We start from the raw sequence: 20,959 nt of genomic DNA, 5'->3' as shown, positions 1-20,959 counted from the left end.
CCTGTCAGAATGTAGTATCATGTAGTAGTATATTTTGTTCTCAAACCATTCCCCCACAAAAAGGAATCAGGACGCCTCAGAGAATTGGCTGATTCTAGGGCCAGGGCAGGGCAGGTGCAAGGTACAAGATGGTCCTGGAACACACTGTCATGCCAGGAAGGAAGTGGCTTATGAAAGAAGAAAAGGAGAAAGAAGATGGGTGATGTCACAGGACACAGGAACCAGTGTGGAGGGACTCCAACTGGCCGAATCTGGGACATGAGAGCACTAAAAATAATTAAACCCTGTCATGAACTCTCCTCTGTGCTTCGGCAATCTCCCTCTGAATAGGCCAAAGGCATCTGGCATTCAACATTTCCCAAACTGAACTCACCTCATCTTTTTTTTGAGACAGAGTCTTGCTCTGTCACCCAAGCTGGAGTGCAGTGGTGCAATCTCACCTCACTACAATCTCTGCCTCTCAGGTTCAAGTCATTCTCTGTAGGGACCAGCCCCACAGGGTCGGTGGGTCTCTCCCTATGTGCGGCGATGAGAGAGTGTAGAAATAAAGACACAAGACAAAGAGACAAGAGAAAAGGCAGCTGGGCCCGGGGGACCACTACCACCAATGTGCAGAGACCGGTAGTGGCCCCGAATGTCGGGCTGCGCTGTTATTTATTGGATACAAGGCAGAAGGGGCAGGGTAAAGAATGTGAGTCACCTCCAATGATAGGTAAGGTCACGTGGGTCATGTGTCCACTGGACAGGGGGCCCTTCCCTGCCTGGCAGCCGAGGCAGAGAGGGAGAGGAGACAAAGAGAAAGACAGCTTACGCCATTATTTCTGCATATCAGGGACTATTAGTATTTTCACTAATTTACCACTGCTATCTAGAAGGCAGAGCCAGGTGTACAGGATGGAACATGAAGGTGGACTAGGAGTGTGACCACTGAAGCACAGCATCACAGGGAGACGGTTAGGCCTCCGGATAACTGCGGGCGAGCCTGACTGATGTCAGGCCCTCCACAAGAGGTGGAGGAGCAGAGTCTTCTCTAAACTCCCCCAGGGAAAGGGAGACCCCCCTTTACCGGTCTGCTAAGTAGCGGGTGTTGTTTCTTGACACCTTTTGCTACCGCTGGACCACGATCCGCCTGGTAACGGGCGTCTTCCCAGACGCTGGCGTCACCGCTAGACCAAGGAGCCCTCTGGTGGCCCTGTCCGGGCATAACAGAAGGCTCGCACTCCTGTCTTGCAGTCACACCTCACTATGTCCCTTCAGCTCCTGTCTCTGTATGGCCTGGTTTTTCCTAGGCTATGATTATAGTGCGAGGATTATTATAATATTGGAAGAAAAAGTAATTGCTACAAACTAATGATTAATGATATTCATCTATAATCATATCTAAGATCTATATCTGGTATAACTATTCTTGTTTTATATTTTATTATACTGGAACAGCTCGTGTCCTGTGTCTCTTGCCTCGGTGCCTGGGTGGCTTGCCGCCCACAGAGGAAGCTCTAGGGCCTGCCTGTGCTGTCTCCCTGCCAGCCAGCACCCTTTGTCTCACCATTTTCTGCTGTGACCCCCAGCCTCCACCCAGTGGGCTCGTCTCCCCGATGCTCCCCTCCTTGAGCCCCTCAGGCCCCTCACATGTGGAAACCTCCCAGGCCGGCCAGGCCTGTGATCCACCTGCCCAGCCACAGTCCATCTGGGCTCCAGGACAAGCATGGTCCATTGAGCAACTGAGCTGGTACTGGGGGCCAGAGCCTGGTGTGGGAATGAACAAAACTCTGATGATTCCGCAGAATGAGGAGGGGACACCATGGCTCATGCCTGTAATCCCAGAGCTTTGGAGGCCCAGTGGAGAAGAATCACTTGAGCCTTGGACTTTGAGACCAACCTGGGCAATACAGCAAGACCCCATCTCTAGAAAAAAATATATTTAAAACTGAGCTGGGCAGCCAGGTGTGGTGGCTCACACTTGTAATCGCAGCATTTTGGGAGGCCAAGGTGTGGCGGATCACCTGAGGTCGGGAGTTCAAGACCAGCCTGACCAACATGGAGAAACCCCTTCTCTATGAAAAATACAAAATTAGCAGGGTGTGATAGCGCATGCCTGTAATCCCAGCTCCTTGGGAGACTAAGGCAGGAGAGTCGCTTGAACCCAGGAGGCGGAGGTTGCAGTGAGCTGTATCATGCCACTGCACTCCAGCCTGGGCAACACGAGCAAAACTCCGTCTCAAAAAAATAAAAAATAAATTAAAAATAAGTTTTAAAAATTAGCTGGGCATGGTGGCTCTCTCCTGTACACCCAGCTACCAGGGAAGGTGAGGCGTGATTATCATGTGAGCCCATGATTTTGAGGCTGCAGTGAGCTACAATTTGGCCACTGCACTCCAGCCTGGGTGTCAGAGCCAAGCCTTGTCTCAAAAAAACAAAAATAAAAAAGAAAGAAGGGAAGCCAGGCTGGAGTTCCCCTAGTGAAACTGGATATCCGTGGGGAAACAGCCAGTATGGCAGAGGCCTTGGCTGCTGGAATGTTGGCTCCAAAAGCTGAGCAGGGTGAGGGCGCCCTGGGCCATTCCACTCTGGTACTCACCTGAGCTTTCTGGAATTTTGCTCCCTTGCCCTGGTGGCTGAGTGTGGGGTGTGTGGAGCTGTTGTCTGCCCTGAGGGTGTGGTAGGTCTAATGTGGGAGGGATCCGGAGTCGGGACCAGACTTGGGTTTGCTCCCGGAAGGAAGGGGTGGGGTTGAGAGCGAGGGAGCTTCTCCATTAGCCTCCTCAGCACCACAGCTGCAGCCAAGCTTAGAGTGATCTGCAAAGCCAAGATGTGAGTTTAGTGTTTAGTTGTGATTAGAAAGCACAAGAATGAAAGGCAAAAGAGCCCAATGTATAATTTATTTATTTATTTATTTTGAGATGGAGTCTTGATCTGTCGCCCAGGCTGGAGTACAGTGGCACGATCTCGGCTCACTGTAACCTCCACCTCCTGGGTTCAAGCAATTCTCCTGCCTCAGCCTCTTGAGTAGCTGGGATTACAGGCATCCGCCACCACACCTGGCTAATTTTTGTATTTTTAGTAGAGGCGGGGTTTCACCATGTTGGTCAGGCTGGTCTTGAACACCTGACCTCAGGTGATCCGCCTGCCTCGGCCTCCCAAAGTGCTGGGATTACAGGCATGAGCCACTGCTCCTGGCGGCTTTTTTTATTTTTTGAGCTGTCACCGGGCTCTTGAGCTGCCCTCTGAACTCCACCCTGCAGGGCAGGCCAACAGAAGAGCTTTTTCTAATTGACCCAGCCAAGGGAAGTGAGCCGGTGAGTGGGGAAAAATGGGTACTCACTAGACAGAAACAGGGCAGGTCATATTTCCCAGGGCAGTCTTGAAGGCACCAATGCTTCTAGTCCAGTGCAGCCTGCATGCAAGCCCCCAGCAGCCCAGGCATTCCAGGCTCTGACCACACGGCCAGTCTGGAGTAATATGTGTGGGCAGAGTTGAAGGGGCAGCGGTGGAGCAGAGCATGGATGCATAGAACAAGAAAGAACAAAGACGCTGGAGTCCCATCACCCTGGGAGCCAGCCCCAGTTTCATGGCTCTCAGGGGAAGTTACAGAGCTTCGCTAGAAGATCCTAGAAAAACAGCAGCCCGTGGCAGGTGCTTTTGTTTCCCTGGGTTTGAAGGAGGCTCCACAGACAAGAGACCAGAGGAGGTTGAGGCTTGGAAGCCACAGGGCCCTGTGGAAGGAGGGCATCCCCCCACCCTCCTCGTTCTTTGTCTTCACTATTTAAAGTTCAAGGTCAAGCTGGGGCCAGGCATGGTGGCTCACACCTGTAATCCCAGCACTTTGGGAGGCCAAGGTGGGCAGATCACGAGGTCAGGAGTTCAAGACCAGCGTGGCCAACATGGTGAAACCCTGTCTCTACTAAAAATACGAAAATTAGCCAGGCACGGTGGTGGGCACCTGTAATCCCAGCTACTGGGGAGGCTGAGGCAGGAGAATTGCTTGAACCCGGGAGGCGGAGATTGCAGTGAGCTGAGATCACGCCACTGCACTCTAGCCTGGGTAACGCAGCAAGACTCCAACTCAAAAAAAAAAAAAAAAAAAAAGGTCAAGCTGGGCACGAGACACGAGACAGGTAACCATTTGAGTAAAGGTGAGTCTCCCAAGCCTTCCAAGAATTGTGTGAGTTCAGAGGCAAGCGGGCAGGTGGGAGTGTGGGAGAAGCTGAGGCATCCGGCTTCCAGGCAGAGGAGAAGCTGCTCACATGCTAGGGCCACAGGCCCCTCCTCCCTCCTCTGGAAGCCCCTTGACTGGCAGGACCACAGGCAACCAGCTCTGCCTCCGCCCTCAGCAACCAACAGAAGGCACCCTTGACTCAGACTTTGTATTGCATTCCAGTAAAAAGCCCCAGACCCGCAGTGGGTGGCATAGAAAAAAGGTGGGAGGGGGGTTACACAGCTCAATCCTGTGAGGCAGGGGCGACTATTATTCACATCTTAGAGATGAGGAAATGGAGGTGGGGGGGGTAAAATCCTTGTCCCCAGGGACTAAGCTGGCCAGTGTCCTGTGAGCATGAGCAGTGATTGACTGAGTCACAGCCTCACCCCTGCAGCCAGATCTGAACTTCCTCATAGCTCAGCAACCCCCGCCAGATCACTGAATCTCTGCAGGGCAAGCCCTTTACTCACTCACAGTAGAGGCCAGGACCATCGTCTGTTATTTTATTAACTGTTTCTTGGCCATTGGCTCTATGTGGGACTTTGTTCTACAGCAGTGACAAGAGCTGCCCCCAGGCAGTTTAGTGCACAGGTTCGGAAGGGGTTTAATGAGATGCATAAAATTTGTAGTATGGCAGAAAATAATAAGGGTTCAGGAAAGGGGGGCGGGCAGGGAAGTGCACAAGAAAGAGCCGCAATTTTATTGTATTTTATTTTTTTAGAGACAGGGTCTTGCTGTTTCCCCCAGGCTGGAGTGCAATGGAGTGATCATAGCTCACTTCAGCCTCCAACTCCTGGGCTCAAGCGATCCTCCCACCTCAGCCTCCCCCGTAGCTGGGACTACAGGCATATGCCACCATGCCCGGCTTCTCAGAGCTGCAATTTTAAATTGGGAGCCAGGGAAGACCTCCCTGTGGAGGTGGCAGGTTATCAAGACTGAAGATGTAGAGAAGAACCTTCCAGTCAAAGGGAAAAGGCAGGTCCTGCTGTGCTCAGGTACTATCATCCCCATCTTAGAGATGTGGACAGGGCCGCAACAGTGTCAGGGCGTTTCCTGGCTCCTCAACAGCAGGATCCGAAGTCGTCTGGAGGATGTGCCGCTCTGCTTGGGGCGGACCTCCCCTGGAGCGCACCTCCCCTGGAGCGCGCGGGCGCGCAGGGTGCACACAGCCCTCTTGGACCCCGGGACCGGCTCAGGCTCAGGCTCGGCGTCAGCAAAGGGACCTGCGCGGCGCCCTGGGGCGGAGGAGGCCCGAAGGTCAGTGGCCAGTGCCGTGCGGCTGACGGAGGTCGGGGCGCAACGGGACCGGGAGGAGCGCCCAGGGCGGGGGTGCCAGGCCCCCTCCAACCGTGGCGGGGTTGGAGTCAAGGCGGCTCCGGGCGGGGGTCGGACCCCAAATCCAGGCCACAGGCCGCCGCCCGGTCTTCTTCTTTACCCGAAGGGCGGCCGCGGCGGATGAGAAGCCGTGCACGACGAGCACAATCTCCATGGGGAGGAGAACAGGAATGTTCCTGTGAGCCCCGCCGCGCCCTACCGCCAGCGCAGCCCAGCATCGCGGGTCCCCTCCTATCCCACCGGAGAACGGGGTCCTCACTCCCAGCTTCAGCCGAGCCCTGGCCCCGCAACTGCCTGAAGGCACGCCCCCTGCACCTGCCCACCTCAGGTCCCGCCTCCAGCCCAGGTACCCACCTGTTCTCATTCCTCTCCCTCCTGCGCTCCACCCGACCCCAGCGTGCCCACCAAGACCCCTGCGCTGGACCCCAGCCTGGATCATCACCCTCGCCTCATCCAGCTGCTCTCCGGAGTTCCACCGCCGAGATTCCCAGGGCACCGCCTCCCCGTTAGGCTCCTCCCCTGCGACAGCCTCCCCCCACCAACCGGCCTCGCCCGGGACGTCCCGCGCACGTCGCAGGCCTAGTGGGTCCCTCTCAGCAGGCTTGTGCCCCCCGGTTCCGCCTCCTCCAGGGAGCCTTCCTCCGGGCACAGAGACCCTCCCCCTCTTAACAGGGACCTCGGCCAATGGTCCGCCAAGCCCCGCCTTTTTTGTGGCCACCATTGTGCTGCTGGACGAACAGGGTTGACAGTGAGCCCCACGTAGACAGGGCCCGGGTACCAGGGATTCAGGCAGTAGAGCAGCTGGACGCTGAAGAAGCACCCGGCCTCGCCCCGATTCCCGCGGGACCCTTCGAATTTTAGGAACTTTTCACTAACGAAACACACTTCTGTGTCAGCACCGACATCAAGAAGAGAACCTCACCAGCACCTCAGAACCCGCTTTGTCCCTCCCTGGTTCCTTCCCCTGGGTGCCTGGCGTGCTGCCGTCTCACCCATATGTAGTTGAGCGCAGCAGCCCCTGTAGGACACCTGGCAGATCAGGTCACAGTCCTGCTGTGCCCTCGGGCTCACTCGGGAGCTGGGGGCTCCCAGGTGCTCCTCCAGCAGCTCAGTGCAGCATGCTGGCGGGTCAGGGCCAGCCCCTGTCCCTGGGGCCTCAGGCCTCCCTTTCTTCCCACAGTGGCCAAGATCGCGGGTCTCTACAATGACTCGGAGCCACCCCGGAAGACCATGCGCAGAGGGGTGCTGATGACCCTGCTGCAGCAGTCGGCCATGACCCTGCCCCTGTGGATCGGGAAGCCTGGTGACAAGTGAGGGCAGCAGCTGCGAGGGAGGGGCTGGTGCCCAGGGGCTGGGACTGACCCTTTGTTCCACTCACAGGCCCCCACCCCTCTGTGGGGCCATCCCTGCCTCAGGAGACTATGTGGCCAGACCTGGAGACAAGGTGGCTGCCCGGGTGAAGGCCGTGGATGGGGATGAGCAGTGGATCCTGGCCGAGGTGGTCAGTTACAGCCATGCCACCAACAAGTGAGTGACACCAGCCCTGGGGCTGCTCTCTGCCCTTCCTGTCCACCTGCCCCACAGCCCCAGGAGGACTACTCTATCCTGTTTGAAGACACCTCCTATGCAGACGGCTACTCCCCTCATCTCAGTGTGGCCCAGAGGTACCTGGTAGCTTCTAAGGAGCCCAAGAAAAAGTGACGCTGCCCGGCGGACTCGACGTCCTCCACCATCTTGGGGCAGGACAGCAGAGGATGTGCTGGGATTAAACAGACATCCCCCCTCCACACATCTCCTGGGTTTTACTTCTCCAAACCCTTCTCCCCTCCCCAGATATGGTGACCTGGGGAGCTGAAGGCTGGGGGAGAGGTGACCATATGTGGCCCCACTGGGCATTCACTCTTTCAGCTCAGAGTTTCTCTTCCTTTCCAATACAGGCTCTACATGAACACAAATCATATTTTATTTTAATTGAGCTTTATTTTCTTTGGAGGGAGGGTCTTGCTTGTCATCCAGGCTGTAGTGAATGGGCATGTCATAACTCACTGTATCCACAACCTCCTGGGCTGAAATGATCCTCCAGCCTCTGCTTCCCAAGTAGCTGGGACTACAGGTAAGTGCCAGCACATGTGGCTAATTTTTTTACATCTTTGTAGAGATGAGGTCTCACTATTTTACCAGGCTGGTCTCAAATTCGTGGCCTATTGTGATCCTACCAGCTCAACCTCCCAAATCGCTGGGATTGCAGACATGAGCCACTGTGCCTGACTCAAAAATCATACTTTATTCTTGAGCCCATTGGTCAGGGTAGATTCGCACACTCCCTCTGCAGTGACTCCAGGAGCCCCTCTCACAGCTCAGAGCGGAAGCTGAGGCTGCAGCCTGCCATCTTCTCCGCATAGTCCGCATCGAAGCGCTCATTCTGCGCCACGGTGAAGGTGGTCTTCCAGTCCCCAGACATGCCTGGCGGAGGAAGGCAGGGAGCAAAGCTGGAGTCTCATCCCAGGGGAGGCCCCGAGTGCCTATGGGGAGGCTCCAGCTGCTGCTCCCACCCGCCCCAAACCCCCGTGCTGGCCGGCACCCACCTTTCCTCATGAAGGGGGAGATGCTGTGGTCCATGAGCTCCTGGGGGACGGTGGTGTAGTTGGTCATAGGGTTCTTCTTCATCTCCTTGAACGACGTGTGCTGAACCATGAAGTCCACGGTCTCCTCTGGCAGGGAGCGCCCCACAAACTCCAGGATCTTTTGAATCTCCCTTTTGGGGTTCTGAGCAGCAGAGGGCTCCTCAGTGGAGCAAAACAAAACGGGTCCCCCTCTCTAACCTCAGAGGGGATCTGGCCACTTCCCCTAGAAACCCCAAAGAGCCTCAACCCCTGGGGCCCTAGTCTCTGGAGTAAAATGAATTGATCTCTGCCCTGTGATCCCATCATGAACAGGGCTTGGCGCCTATGGGTGAGGACCGGGATGGTCTTCTTCCGTGACTGTGGCCCTGGGTAGCACACCCTTTGGTGAGGATAAGCAATAGGACTAAGTATCTGATCCGTGGCCACCCATGCAGCTGACTCAGGTGCAGAAGATGAAAGCTGTGCCGAGCCTGCTGCCAGGTGGGGCTGCAGTGGGGGGGCCTGGGCCAGGGAGGTAGGATGGGGAATCCGGACTTGCTGTGGGAGCCGCCCAGGGACGGGGCTGGGTGGCCTTGGTGGGTCCCTGTGAGGTGCCTGCCCCCAGGTGTCACATGGGGGGAAGCATCACAGGTGGTCTCACCTCCTTCATGTCTTCATAGAAGAGGTAGAGAACAGGGTGGGTGCGGCTCAGCTCCCACCACTCCTGCACGTGCTGGTACCAGGACCCGTAGGACACTAGAGAAGCGGGCAGGGGGCACCGACACAGGGTTGCTGTGCGTTATAGCCACCACCCCTCGGCTTCACACCCTCCTTCCTCCAGTCAAGCCCACCTTCTCCAGCCATGAACTTTTCCAGGAAGCTGTCCCAGGTCCCAGGCTCAGGGTGTGCCTTTTCCATACGGTGGAAATGGTAGTAGGAGACCGCCACGTCCTTTGGGTTTCGGGCAACATAGACCACCTGCAGGGGCAGAGGACCCAGCCCCAGCACCATCACCACACAGCCCACCCCAGGCCAGCTCATCTGTTGAACTGGCAAAGGAGGAACCTGAGGCTTAGAGGCTGACTTGCTTGAGATCTCACTGCACAGGTAGGGCCAAGCTGGGATCTGAACCCTGCTCGGAAGCCAAAGTCCTGCCTGGTTCCTGAGACCATATTCTATACTAATATAATCTGCACCAATGCCATCATACCCTGATCTGGAGCAAGGCATGCCTGGTCCCCACAGCTCCCCCTCCTCTGCTGACCTGTGAGCACCCACATGCTGCCTTTCTTAAGTGTGCACTGTAGAGACTCACTATCCTTGCATCAGACCCTCATCAGAGCAAGAGGCAGACAGTGTCCTCTCTCAAGATGTGATGAAGGCTGGGCGTGGTGGCTCACGCCTCTAATCCCGGCACTTTGGGAGGCCAAGGTGGCCAGATCACCTGAGGTCAGGAGTTCAAGACCAGCCTGACCAACATGGCGAAACCCCATCTCTACTAAAAATACAAAATTAGCCGGGCATGGTGGCAGGTACCTGTAATCCCAGCTCCTTGGGAGGCTGAAGCAGGAGAATTGCTTGAACCCAGGAGGCGGTGGTTGCAGTGAACCGAGATCACACGATTGCGCTCTAGCCTCGGCAACAAGAGTGAAACTGTCTCAAAAAAAAAAAAAAAAAAAAAAAAGGGCCAGGCGCGGTGGCTCACGCCTGTAATTCCAGCACTTTGTGAGGTCGAGGCAGGAGGATCACAAGGTTGACCAACGTGGTGAAACCCCGTCTCTACTAAAAAGAATACAAAAATTAGCCGGGTGTGGTAGCGCACGCCTGTAATCCCAGCTACTCAGGAGGCTGAGGCAGGAGAATCACTTGAACTGGGGAGGCGGAGGTTGCAGTGAGCTGAGATCATGCCACTGCACTCCAGCCAGGGTGACAGAGCAAGACTCTGTCTCAAAAAAAAAAAAAAGATGTGATGAGCCTGGCAGAAGTGAGGAGGCCCTTCCAGAAGAACAGGAACATGGCTGAGAGGGCACCTGAGCCCCCCTTCCTGGCTTTCCTTGCCAGTCAGTGGGAACTTTTTTTTTCGTAGAGGTGGTTTTGCTGTGTTGCCCAGGCTGGAGTGCAGCAGCAGGATCATCAGGGCTCATTGCAGCCTCCTATTTGCATAAACAATCCTCCCCGCTGAGCCTCCTAAGTAACTGGGAACAGTCTATGCCACCATACCAGGTTGTTAATTTTATTTTTGTAGAGATGGGATGTCATCTCTACAGCAATGTTGCCCAGGCTGGTCTCCATCTCTCGCCTTCAAGGGATCCTCCCTCCTCAGTCTCAAACTGGGATGACACGTGTGAACCATTGAGCCCGGCCTCACCTTGACCTTCTGATCCAACAGAGTCTGAGGGAGCAGAGCCAGGGGCAGGTGTGACTTGATGAGCCGTGGGGGCGGTGTGTCTTTCAGAGTCTCCATCCCTGAGCAGTGGGTCAGGGAAGGTCTGGTGAGCTGAAGCCCCAGCCCTGTCTTCCTCCACTTCCCTTACCCCCAGGACCCAGCCATGCACCTGAGGGTTCCCCTGGATCATTGACCTCAAGGAAGGGCACCCGCATGTAGATGGGAGCCCGGTTACACTTCTCTAGGTCGCCGCCCTGGTAGATCATGTCCAGTATCTGGCTCACCCAGGTGGTGCCTGGAGAGGGAGGGAGATAGGAGGCGAGCAGGCTGAGGGCACGACCTTGCTGACCAAGGTGGGGACTGCCGCCTGGGAGAGGGTGGGTGGCCCTCCTCACTTACCAGACTTGGGGTAGGTGCTGATGAGCAGGTCATCAGGCCGGGCCTGGAAGCTTTGCAGGGGCCCCAGCGCCTCTGCAAAGTACTTGATGAGCGGGACCCCCTTCACATACTCCAGTGGCGGGCGGGAGGTGTCCTGGATCAGCTCCATGTTCCTGCGTCAGGGGCCAGAGCCAGGCCCGTTCCCTTACCACCATCACAACAGCAAGAAAGCAGGATTCTCTCTTTTTTTTTTTTTTTGAGATGGAGTCTCACTCTGTCACCCAAGCTGGAGTGCAGTGTGGCACAATCTCAGCTCACTGCAAACTCCACCTCTTGGGTTCAAGCAATCCTCCTGCCTCGGCCTCCCAAGTAGCTGGGATTACAAGCATGTACAACCATGCTCAGCTAATTTTTTTTTTTTCTTTAGTAGAGATGGGGTTTCACCATGTTGGCCAGGCTGGTCTAGAACTCCTGGCCTCAAGTGATTTGTCTACCTCAGCCTCCCAAAGTGCTGGGATTACAGGTGTGAGCCAGCACCCAGCTGCCCCTTTGCAGAGTTTTTGCTTTCAGGGAAGTCACTGAGGCCTAGGGAGGCTGAGTGACTTGCCCGCACTCACAAAGTCAGTCAGTGGCGGGGCTGGGGCTGAAACCAGGTCCTTCCCCAGCCTGGCTGCACCTTTCAGTCACCTGCAGAGCTGTTCAAAGTCCCAGGGCCTGGGGCATAGTGCAGACCAGTGAAAGCACCCTCGTAGCGCGGGGCCCAGATATCAGGGTGTGTGAAGGTCTCCAGGAGAGTCCAGCTGTGCTGAGGAAGCTCTAGGGCCTGCCTGTGCTGTCTCCCTGCCAGTCAGTGCCCTTTGTCTCACCATTTCCTGCTCTGACCCCCAGCCTCTACCCAGTGCGCTCCTCTCCCCGATGCTTCCCTCCTTGAGCCCCCCTCATGCCCCTCACATGTGGAAACCTCCCAGGCCGGCCAGGTCTGTGATCCACTTGCCTGGCCACAGTCCATCTGGGCTCCAGAACAAACACAGCCCATTGAGCAACTAAGCTGGTACCAGGGGCTAGAGCCTCGTGTGGGAATGAAAACTGATGACTCATCAAAAGGAGGGGCCCAGGCAGGGTGACTCCCGCCTGTAATCCCAGAGCCTTGGGAGGCCAATGGGAAAGGATCCCTTGAGCCCTGGAGTTTGAGACCAACCTGGACAACAAAGCAAGACCTCTCTCCTCTACAAAAAATATTTTTCAAAATTAGCTGGGTGTGGTGGCTTGCTCTTGTAACCCCAGCTACTCAGGAGGCTGAGGCGGCAGGATTGCCTCAGCCTAGGAATTTGAGGCTGCAGTGGGCCAGGATCCCACTACACTCCAGCCTGGGTGACAGAGCAACACCCTGTCTCAAAAATACACAAAGGAAGAGAAGGAACGCAGGGGCATTCCGGCCAGGCTGGGTTGTCTAATTGAAATGGAATATCCATGGGAAAGGGCAGGGATGGCAGAGGCCTCGGCTTCTAGAATGTTGGAGCCACAAGCTGAGCAGGGTGAAGGTGCCCTGGGCCATTCCAACGTGTCACTCACCTGAGCTCTCAGGAACCTGACCTGTTCTCTCCTTGCCTGCAGGGGCTGAGTATGGGTGCGGTGTAGGGAGTGTAGGGCTGCTCTCTGCCCTGAGGGTTTTGAAGGTCCAATGTGGGAGGGATCTAAAGTCAGGGCTGGGAACTCCAGGAAGGAAGGGGTGGGGTTGAGGGTGGGGAAGCTTCTCTATTACCCTCCTTACCACCACAGCTCCAGCCAAGCTTGGAGTGATCTGCAAACCCAAGATGTGAATTTAGTGTATAGAAAACACATGAATGAAAGGCAAAAGGGGCCAACATTGGTATTTGGGTCTTTTTTTTTTTTTTTTTTTTGAGCTGTCACTAGGCTCCTGACCTTCCCTCTGAACTCCACCCTGCAGGGCAGGCCAACAGACAAGCTTTCTTTCTTTCTTTTTCTTTTTTTTATATGAGATGGAGACTCGCTCTCTCGCCCAGGCTGCAGTGCAGTAGCACGATCTCTGCTCACTGTAACCTCCCCCTCCTGGGTTCAAGCGATTCTTCTGCCTCAGCCTCCCGAGTAGCTGGGATTACAGGTGCACACCACCACATCCGGTTAATTTTTGTATTTTTAGTAGAGACGGGGTTTTGCCATGTTGGCCAGGCTGGTCTCAAACTCCTGAGCTCAGATGATCCGCCCGCCTCGGCCTCCCAAAGTGCTGAGATTACAGGCATGAGCCACCATGCCTGGCCGACAAGCTTTCTCTAATTGACGCAGGCAAGGGAGGTGAGTGAGTGGAGGGGAAAGGTGGGATAGGCAGGCCTGGGAAAAGTCACCTACCTGCTGGCTACAGGCCAGTCTTGAAGGCGGCAGGGGTTCTGGCCCAGTGCAGTCCACAGGCCCCCAGCAGCCCAGGCATTCCAGGCTCTGACCACAAGGCCAGTCTGGAGTGATGTGTGGGGGCAGAGTGAAGGGGCAGAAGTGGAGCAGAGCATGGACATATAGAACAAGAAAGAGGCTGAGCGTGGTGGCTCACGCCTGTAATCCCAGTACTTTGGGAGGTCGATGCAGCACGATCACCTGAGGTCAGGAGTTCGAGACCAAGCTGGCCAACATAGTGAAACCCTGTCTCTACTAAAAATACAAAAATTAGCTGGGCATGATGGCGGGCACCTGTAATCCTAGCTACTCGGGAGGCTGAGGCAAGAGAATCACTTGAACCCAGGAGGCGGAGGTTTCAGTGAGCCAAGATCACACACTGCACTCCAGCCTGGGCAACACAGTGAGACTCTGTCTCAAAAAAAAAAGGAAAGAAAGAAAGAACAGAAAGAATAAGAAAGGACAAGGACACTGGAGTCCCATTGCCCTAGGAGCCAGCCCTAGCTTCATGGCTCCTGGGGGACCTCACAGAGCATCAATAGAAGATCCTAGAAGAAAAACAACCCTGGCAGGTGCTTTTCTTTCCCTGGGTTTGAAGGAGGCTCCGTAGACAAGAGACTAGAGGAGATTAAGACTTGGAAGCCACAGAGTCCCGTGCAAGGAGGGCATCCCCCCATCCTCCTTGGTCTTTGTCCTATTTGCATTCAATTTCAAGGTAAGTCTCCCAGGCTTCCAAGAATTGCATGAGCTCAGAGGCAAGTAGGGGAAAGCTGAGGCATGGGGTTTCCAGGCAGAGTAGAAGCTGTTCACATGCTAGGGCCAGGGGCCCCTCCTGCCTCCTCTGTGCCCCTGAGGAAGCCCCGTGACTGGCAGGACCTTGGGCTACTAGCTCCTCCCCTGCCCTCAGCATCCACCATAAGGCACCCTTGACTCAGACTTTTTATTGTACTCAAGTAAAAACCTGCTGGACCCACAGCAGGTGGCACAGAAAAGAGGTAGGAGGGGGTAGGGACACTGAGGATCAGGTCTCCAGCAGGTCTGTCCAGTGTGCCTGCAGAGGCAAGAAGTGTGGTCACAGGCAGCCCAGGGCAGGGAGTGGGGTAGGGAGCCCGCCACCAAAGCCCACTCACCTCTTCTAATTCTGAGTCTTCTACTTCTTTCTCAGTGTCCATCTGGCACAGCCAGATCAGGTCTCCCCAAAGCAGTGACTTCTCACAGCTACCAAGGAGAGGGGCAGGTAGGAGATACAGAGTCAGATGCCACAAGCCCCCTCCAGTATCCACCCTGGATGCTGAGATGAGGGCTCAGCTGCCTGGGCCTGGATTGCACAACTGGGCACCCTCTTCCCAGAGGTGGACCAGGCTGGGGCCAGGGGACTACACTCACCAAGGGCATTGGCCCTCTAGGGGCAGAAGCTGCCCTGGTTCTTCCTGAAGAAACTCCTCTGCCAGGCAGATCACATGGGCCCTTAGCAGGCAGCCAGGGTGGGGGCAACACAAGGGCCCCTCTTCATCCTGTCCCAGGCAGCAGGCAGGTAAGAGACAAGGAGGGAGAGGGAGCTGGCAGCAAGCCCCTCTGTGCAGCAGGCACTGTTGCGGGCATTACAAGCTCCATCCCATGAGGCAGGGGTGACTGTTATTTGCATCTTACAAATGAAGAAACTGAGGTGGACAGTTAAAATCCTTGCCCCTGGGACTAAGCTGGTGCAGGTCCTGGGAGCATCAGCAGTGATTGATTGAGTCACAGCCTCACCACTGCAGCCAGACCTGAACTTCCTCACAGCTCAGCAACACCCAGCAGGTCACTGAATTTCCCCAGGGCAAGTCCTCTACTCACTCACAATTACCGGGAGCTCAGTAGAAGGCACCCATCGTCCATTATTTTATTAAATATTTAGGGCGGGCACGGTGGCTCATGCCTGTAATACCAGCATTTTGGGAGGCTTAGGTGGGCAGGATCACCTGAGGTCAGGAGTTTGAGACCAGCCTGGCCAACATGGTCGAAACCCCATCTCTACTAAAAATACAAAAATTAGCCGGGCGCAGTGGCAGGCGCGTGGCGCAGTGGCAGGCGCGTGTAATCCCAGCTACTCTGGAGGCTGAGGAAGGAGAATTGCTTGAAACCAGGAGGCAGAGGTTGCAGTGAGCTGAGATCGCGCCACTACACTCCAGCCTGAGCGACAGAGTAAGACTCCGTCTCAAAAAAAAAAAAAAAAACAAATAAATAAATAAAAAGAAAATTTCTGGGCCATCGGCTCTGTGCAGGACTTTGTTCTACAGCAGTGATAAGTGCTGCCCTCTGATAGTGCAGTATGGCAGTTGGGGTGGGAGAGACTAATGAGATCAAGAAAACACGTAGCATGCCAGACAATAGTAAGTGTTAAGGGAAAGGGGGTGCAGAAAAGTGCACACAAGAATGAGCTGCAATTCATTACATCGTTTTAGAGACAGGGTCATGTCCAGGCATGGTGGCTCACGCCTATAATCCCAGCACTCTGGGAGGCCGAGGCGGGCAGATCACTTGAGGTCAGGAGTTTGAGACCAGCCTGCCCAACATGGCGAACCCCATCTCTACTAAAAACACAAAAATTCGGCAGGTGTGGTGGCACACTTGGGAGGTTGAGATAGGAGAATCGCTTGAACCCAGGAGGCGGAGCTTCCAGTGAGCTGAGATCACTGCACTCCAGCCTGGGCAACAGAGCAAGACTCTGTCTAAAAAAAAAAAAGGGCCGGGCGCGGTGGCTCATGCCTGTAATCCCAGCACTTTGGGAGGCTGAGGCGGGCGGATCACGAGGCTAGGACATCGAGACCATCCTGGCTAACACGGTGAAACCCCGTCTCTACTAAAAATACAAAAAATTAACCAGGCATGGTGGCGGGCGCCTGTAGTCCCAGCAACTCGGGAGGCTGAGGCAGGAGAATGGCGTGAACCCAGGAGGCGGAGCTTGCAGTGAGCAGAGATCGTGCCACTGCACTCAAGCCTGGGCGACAGAGCTAGACTCCATCTCAAAAAAAAAAAAAAAAAAAAAGAGGGTCATGCTCTGTCGACCACACTGGAGTGCAGCGGAGTACTGATGGCCTAGGGAAGAACCTTTTCGTTGAAGGGGAAATGGTGAAGGCCCTGAGCAGGGCCTGCTTTGCTCAGGAATGGCCGTAAGTCCTATAGCATCAGCATCTTAGAGATGGGGATAGGGTGGCCAAAGCGTGTCAGTGGGTTTCCCTCAAGAAAGAGCTGGATCCGAAGTCGTCTGGACTCTAGAGCCATCCATTCCTTGGGGGGGACCTCACCTGGATGGTCTGGGCGCACAGGGAGCAGCAGGCCCCTGGATCCCCCTGGTCTGGCTCAGTCTCCGCGTCATCAAAGGGACCTGCGCGGCGCCTTGGGGCCGGGGCCTGGGGCGGTGGAGGCCCGAAGGCCAGAGGCACGTGCGGCGGCGGCGGGAGGCAGAGGTCCTGGCGGAGGTCTGGGCGCACCCAGCGCAGCGTGAGCGGGAGGCGAGCCCAGGGCGGTGCGCGCAGCATGTGCGCCAGCACGCGCAGGTGGAAAGCGAAGGCTGTCTCTCCTCGCAGGCGAGGCCCCACGTGCGCCAGGCGGCGCGAGGCGTGCGGGTGCTGCCAAGCCCACTCAAACTGCGGGCGGCGTACAGGGGCATCAGGGCGGCTCGGAGCGAGGGGCGGAACCCAAGCCCTCGCCCGGCCGCCGCTGCCCGGTCTCCTTCCTTACCCGAAGGGCGGCCACGGAGGACGGGAAGCCGTGCACGACGAGCACCATCTCCCTGAGGAGGAGAACGGTGATGTCCCTGTCGCAGCCCTGCGCCTCAGCCGCGGGTCCCCTCCAATCCCACCCGAGAGCGGGGTCCTCATTCCTGGCTTCAGCCGAGAAGTGCAGCCCTCTGCACCTGCCCACCTCAGGCCCTGCCTCCAGCCCAGGTACCCACCTGTCCCACCTCCTCTCTCTCCTGCACTCCACCCGACCCCAGCGTGCCCACCAAGAGCCCTATGCTGGAACCCAGCCTGGATCATCACCCCCGCCCCAGCTAGCTCCTTCCCTGAGTTCCGCCGCGGAGATGCCCCGGGCACCGCCTCCCCGTCACGCTCCCCCCCTGCGACAGGCCCCGTCCCCACCACAGACGCCCCGCCTCTGTCACAGTCCTGGCCGGTCCTTCTCATCAGGCCTGTGCCCCGCGGGGTCCGCCTCCTCTGGGAAGCCTTCCTCCCGGCACAGAAGGCCTCCCCCTCTCACCAGGGCCCTCGCCCGCTGGTCCGCCAGGCCCCGCCTTTTTTGCGGCCCCCATTGTGCTGCTGGACCCGACGAGCAGTGTTGACAGTGAACCCCACGTAGACGCGGCCCCGGTACCGGGGGTTCAGGCAGTAGAGCAGGTAGACGCCGAAGAAGCGCCCTGGCCTCGCCGCGACCCCCGCGGGACCCATCGGGCCTTGGGGTTCGGGAACCACAGCAGGGGGTTGATTGCCGTGACCTAGGGTCCAGGGGAGGGCTGGATCGCTAGGGCTGCAGGGTGCTTGCTTCGGAACAAGCTCTCGGGGACTATCCGGAGGCAGCCTGGAGGCTGCCGTAGCGCGGGTACGTGCCCCTCTCCTGTCTGGAGGCGGGTGTAGAAGTCCGACCGCGGAAGCCAGACTGCTGTCCAGTCGGCGAGCGCGTACCATTCAGCATCGGCTCCGCCCGAGTCCCACCTTCCTCAGGCTCTGATTGGCTGACACATGGCAAGCGCGAAAAGCCTGGACCGCTGGAAAGCCCGGCTGCTTGAGGGCGGAAGTACTGCGTTGACGTACGCCTTAGTAAGGGCGGAAGTGAGTTTTCCAGCGGAAGTGGCTCCTGTAAGGCAGCAAGGTAGCGTGGCCGGCGTCCGAGCAGGGGTTGTGTCCCTGCTGGGCTGCCGTTCCAGCTGGACTGTCGCCATGGAACTCAGCGCCGAATACCTCCGCGAGAAGCTGCAGCGGAACCTGGAGGCGGAGCATGTGGTGAGTTGAGCCGCCGGACCAGGGGAAAAGAGCTCGGGGGGCGGGTTCGGCACCATTCATATTCTTCCGCTCGGTAGGAGGTGGAGGACACGACCCTCAACCGTTGCGCCTGTAGCTTCCGAGTCCTGGTGGTGTCGGCCAAGTTCGAGGGGAAACCGCTGCTTCAGAGACACAGGTAAGGCCCTGGGAGCACCTTGCCTAGCTCCTGTACCACAACCTCAGCCACTCCCCCTACCCTTGCAACCTAACTCCCGCACTCCCCCTGGCGTGGCTCAGGGACCTTGAGGATCCCGCCTTCGTGACCCCTGCTTCGAGTATTTCGATGTAGACCCTCTCTCCAAGTACGTGTTCCCACGGCCTGGGGACTACAACCTTGGGGACACCAGTCTCTTGGGTCACCCTAGCCTCGGGGTGTGCGATCACCGCCGGCCTTTTCCTAACCCCATCTCTCGCCCCAGGCTGGTGAACGCGTGCCTAGCAGAAGAGCTCCCGCACATCCATGCCTTTGAACAGAAAACCCTGACCCCAGACCAGTGGGCACGTGAGCGACAGAAATGAGGGACTGGGATCTGCACAGCCATTAAATTATAAATCTGGACCAGCTTCTGTGTCGATGTGTGTGTGGGAGGGGTGCTGAGGCCGAGTCTAGGACCTGGCCTCTCCCTGCCCTGCCTCCGTCCATTGTTTTACCTTGGACACGTCACTGTCCCCATCTAGGCCTCTATCCCTGCTTGTAAAATGAAAGTTCTACCGTAAAAGTCCCTTCCAGGGTCTACCGAGAAAGCCTTCTCTCTGCAACTCCGTTTAGACGTCTAGGAGTCTGTACTGCCACCACCTACCCACCTCCTAGAGAGCTCAGGGTTCCTCCTCTCTGCTAGCCTTCAAGATGCAGAGATGAGAAAGTGATCGGGGTTTCAGGGCCCTGATCAGTTGAACAAACCTCTCCCTCTCCCCGACATCACCGCAGTATCAGAGGCACCATATAGAATTCCACATATTCCTTGCAGGTTCCCCCCGGCCTTCTCAGGCCCAAGAGGGAGTGGTGCCCAGGTAGGGGCTCATCAACTCCTGGAATGCTGATGTTTTCAGACCCACTGGAGAAGGTTCCAGTGGCCCCATAGCCCTGGGCTTAATGTGTCTACAGCTGCCCCCGGAGGACCATGGAGGTTTTAAGAATAGTGGGTGTGGGACGGGGATAGGGGTGAGATTAGAGTAGGAATATAAGGCTGACCTGAGTCAGAAAATTGGGGCAGGCGATGCCCCTGTATCAGTCTTCATAACAGGTTAGTAGGGTTGCTAGGACCTTGTTTGTTTTATTTGTTTTTTGTTGTTTGAGACAGGGTCTTGCTCTGTCGCCCAGGCTGGAGTGCCGTGGCGCCATCTCAGCTCATTGCAACCTCTGCCTCCCAGGTTCAAAAGATTCTTGTGCTTCAGCCTCCTGAGTAGCTGGGATTACAGGGGTGCACCACCATGCCCGGCTAATTTTTGTACTTTTAGTAGAAACAGGGTTTCACCATGTTGGCCAGGCCAGTCTCAAACTCCTGGCCTCAAGTGATCTGCCCGCCTTGGTCTCCTAAAGTGCTGGAATTTTAGGCGTGAGCCATTGTACCTGGCCCAGATTGCCAGGACTTTGAACAGAGGTCCCTGAGACCTAGGGAGGGAGCCCGAATAACCTAGTTGGGGCCAGGGCTCGTTGAGAGTGAGAAATTGCAAGTTTCAGCCATCACACACTCTTTTCCTGCGTTTTTTTGTTTGTTTGTTTGTTTGTTTGTTTTGAGACAGAGTCTTGGCTCTGTTGCCCAGGCTGGAGTGCAGTAGCATGATCTTGGCTCACTACAACTTCCCCCTCCCGGGTTCAAGCGATTCTCCTGCCTCAGTCTCCCTAGTAGCTGGGATTACAGGCACACGCCATCATGCCCAGCTAATTTTGGGGGTTTTTTGATTGTTTGTTTGTTTGTTTGTTTTTGAGACAGAGTTTCACTCTTGTTGCCCAGGCTGGAGTGCAATGGCACGATCTCGGCTCACCACAACCTCCGCCTCCTGGGTTCAAGCGATTCTCTTGTCTCAGCCTCCCAAGTAGCTGGGATTACAGGTATGTGCTACCACGCCCGGCTAATCTTGTATTTTTAATAGAGACAGGGTTTCTCCATGTTGTTCAGGCTGGTCTTGAACTTCCGACCTCAGGTGATCCACCCGCCTCGGCCTCCAAAAGTGCTGGGATTACAGGCGTGTGCCACTATGCCCAGCTTTCTTTTTTGTTTTCTTTCCACACCTCTACTGCCCAAGTAGTTTTCTATGGCATACTGAAGAGGTGGGGCCTGGAAATGACGCCATGGGTGGTCCCTGCTTGATATGAACCAAACCCTACTATGGCTAAGACGCCCATCCCAAACAGCCCTGTGTCCTCCCATCTCAGGATCACCTGCTAAGTCGGGTATCAAAACCTATTCCCACACCCACTCCCCACAAGGCCTGACAGACCTGTTCCTGCCAGGTCTCTCACAGAGGTCAGGCCCAGGCAGAACCCACAGGAAGGGCTAGAGAGGCAGAAGCACTCACTACACGGTGGAAGGCTCTGAATTCAAAAGGGGAGACGTAGGGCCAGGCACAGCGGCTCATGCCTGTAATCCCAGCACTTTGGGAGGCTGAGGCAGGCAGATGACTTGAGGCC

The 20,959-nt window shown here is 56.3% G+C and overlaps 4 protein-coding genes across 9 annotated transcripts; 2 read left to right on the top strand and 2 right to left on the bottom strand.

Annotated features, from left to right (window-relative positions):
- Window positions 1-2,987: 2,987 nt before the first annotated feature.
- Window positions 2,988-7,320, top strand: LOC117978818 (uncharacterized). 3 transcript variants are annotated; one of them, XM_034952176.3, is made up of 5 exons: window positions 3,001-5,455; window positions 5,640-5,879; window positions 6,714-6,843; window positions 6,914-6,977; window positions 7,118-7,320. In XM_034952176.3, the coding sequence occupies exons 1-5, from the start codon at window positions 5,290-5,292 to the stop codon at window positions 7,232-7,234; spliced, it is 717 nt and encodes a 238-aa protein (XP_034808067.1). In that variant the 5' UTR covers window positions 3,001-5,289; the 3' UTR covers window positions 7,235-7,320. The 3 variants fall into 3 exon arrangements, with proteins under 3 accessions (XP_034808066.1, XP_034808067.1, XP_034808065.1); XM_034952174.3 differs by having other exon boundaries at window positions 3,002-5,455; window positions 5,602-5,879; XM_034952175.3 differs by lacking the exon at window positions 6,914-6,977 and having other exon boundaries at window positions 2,988-5,455; window positions 5,602-5,879.
- A 476-nt stretch (window positions 7,321-7,796) lies between these two features.
- SULT1A3 (sulfotransferase family 1A member 3) lies at window positions 7,797-14,232 on the bottom strand. Of its 3 annotated transcripts, XM_034952172.3 has the most exons (8): window positions 12,473-14,232; window positions 10,922-11,073; window positions 10,692-10,817; window positions 10,505-10,602; window positions 8,988-9,114; window positions 8,798-8,892; window positions 8,119-8,299; window positions 7,797-7,996 (listed from the first exon to the last, which is right to left on the bottom strand). In XM_034952172.3, the coding sequence occupies exons 2-8, from the start codon at window positions 11,067-11,069 to the stop codon at window positions 7,884-7,886; spliced, it is 888 nt and encodes a 295-aa protein (XP_034808063.1). In that variant the 5' UTR covers window positions 11,070-11,073; window positions 12,473-14,232; the 3' UTR covers window positions 7,797-7,883. The 3 variants fall into 3 exon arrangements, with proteins under 3 accessions (XP_034808063.1, XP_034808062.1, XP_034808064.1); XM_034952171.3 differs by having other exon boundaries at window positions 10,922-14,228; XM_034952173.3 differs by lacking the exon at window positions 12,473-14,232 and having other exon boundaries at window positions 10,692-10,849; window positions 10,922-11,055.
- SLX1A (SLX1 homolog A, structure-specific endonuclease subunit) lies at window positions 14,233-17,973 on the bottom strand. Its single transcript, XM_003809338.5, has 6 exons — window positions 17,549-17,973; window positions 17,030-17,081; window positions 16,594-16,935; window positions 14,693-14,820; window positions 14,437-14,524; window positions 14,233-14,357 (listed from the first exon to the last, which is right to left on the bottom strand). Exons 1-6 carry the CDS (start codon window positions 17,971-17,973, stop codon window positions 14,328-14,330), a joined length of 1,065 nt encoding a protein of 354 aa, XP_003809386.4. The 3' UTR covers window positions 14,233-14,327.
- A 54-nt stretch (window positions 17,974-18,027) lies between these two features.
- On the top strand, window positions 18,028-18,889 carry BOLA2B (bolA family member 2B). 2 transcript variants are annotated; one of them, XM_024925795.4, is made up of 3 exons: window positions 18,028-18,288; window positions 18,404-18,463; window positions 18,747-18,889. In XM_024925795.4, the coding sequence occupies exons 1-3, from the start codon at window positions 18,028-18,030 to the stop codon at window positions 18,795-18,797; spliced, it is 372 nt and encodes a 123-aa protein (XP_024781563.1). In that variant the 3' UTR covers window positions 18,798-18,889. The 2 variants fall into 2 exon arrangements, with proteins under 2 accessions (XP_024781563.1, XP_003809387.1); XM_003809339.6 differs by having other exon boundaries at window positions 18,366-18,463.
- The last annotated feature ends 2,070 nt before the right edge of the window (window positions 18,890-20,959 follow it).

This window comes from Pan paniscus, chromosome 18 (genome assembly GCF_029289425.2).
Source record: "Pan paniscus chromosome 18, NHGRI_mPanPan1-v2.0_pri, whole genome shotgun sequence".
NCBI classification, from domain to species: domain Eukaryota; kingdom Metazoa; phylum Chordata; class Mammalia; order Primates; family Hominidae; genus Pan; species Pan paniscus.
The sequence above is the reverse complement of the archived record's forward strand: the minus strand, read 5'-3'. Positions and strand labels throughout refer to the sequence as shown.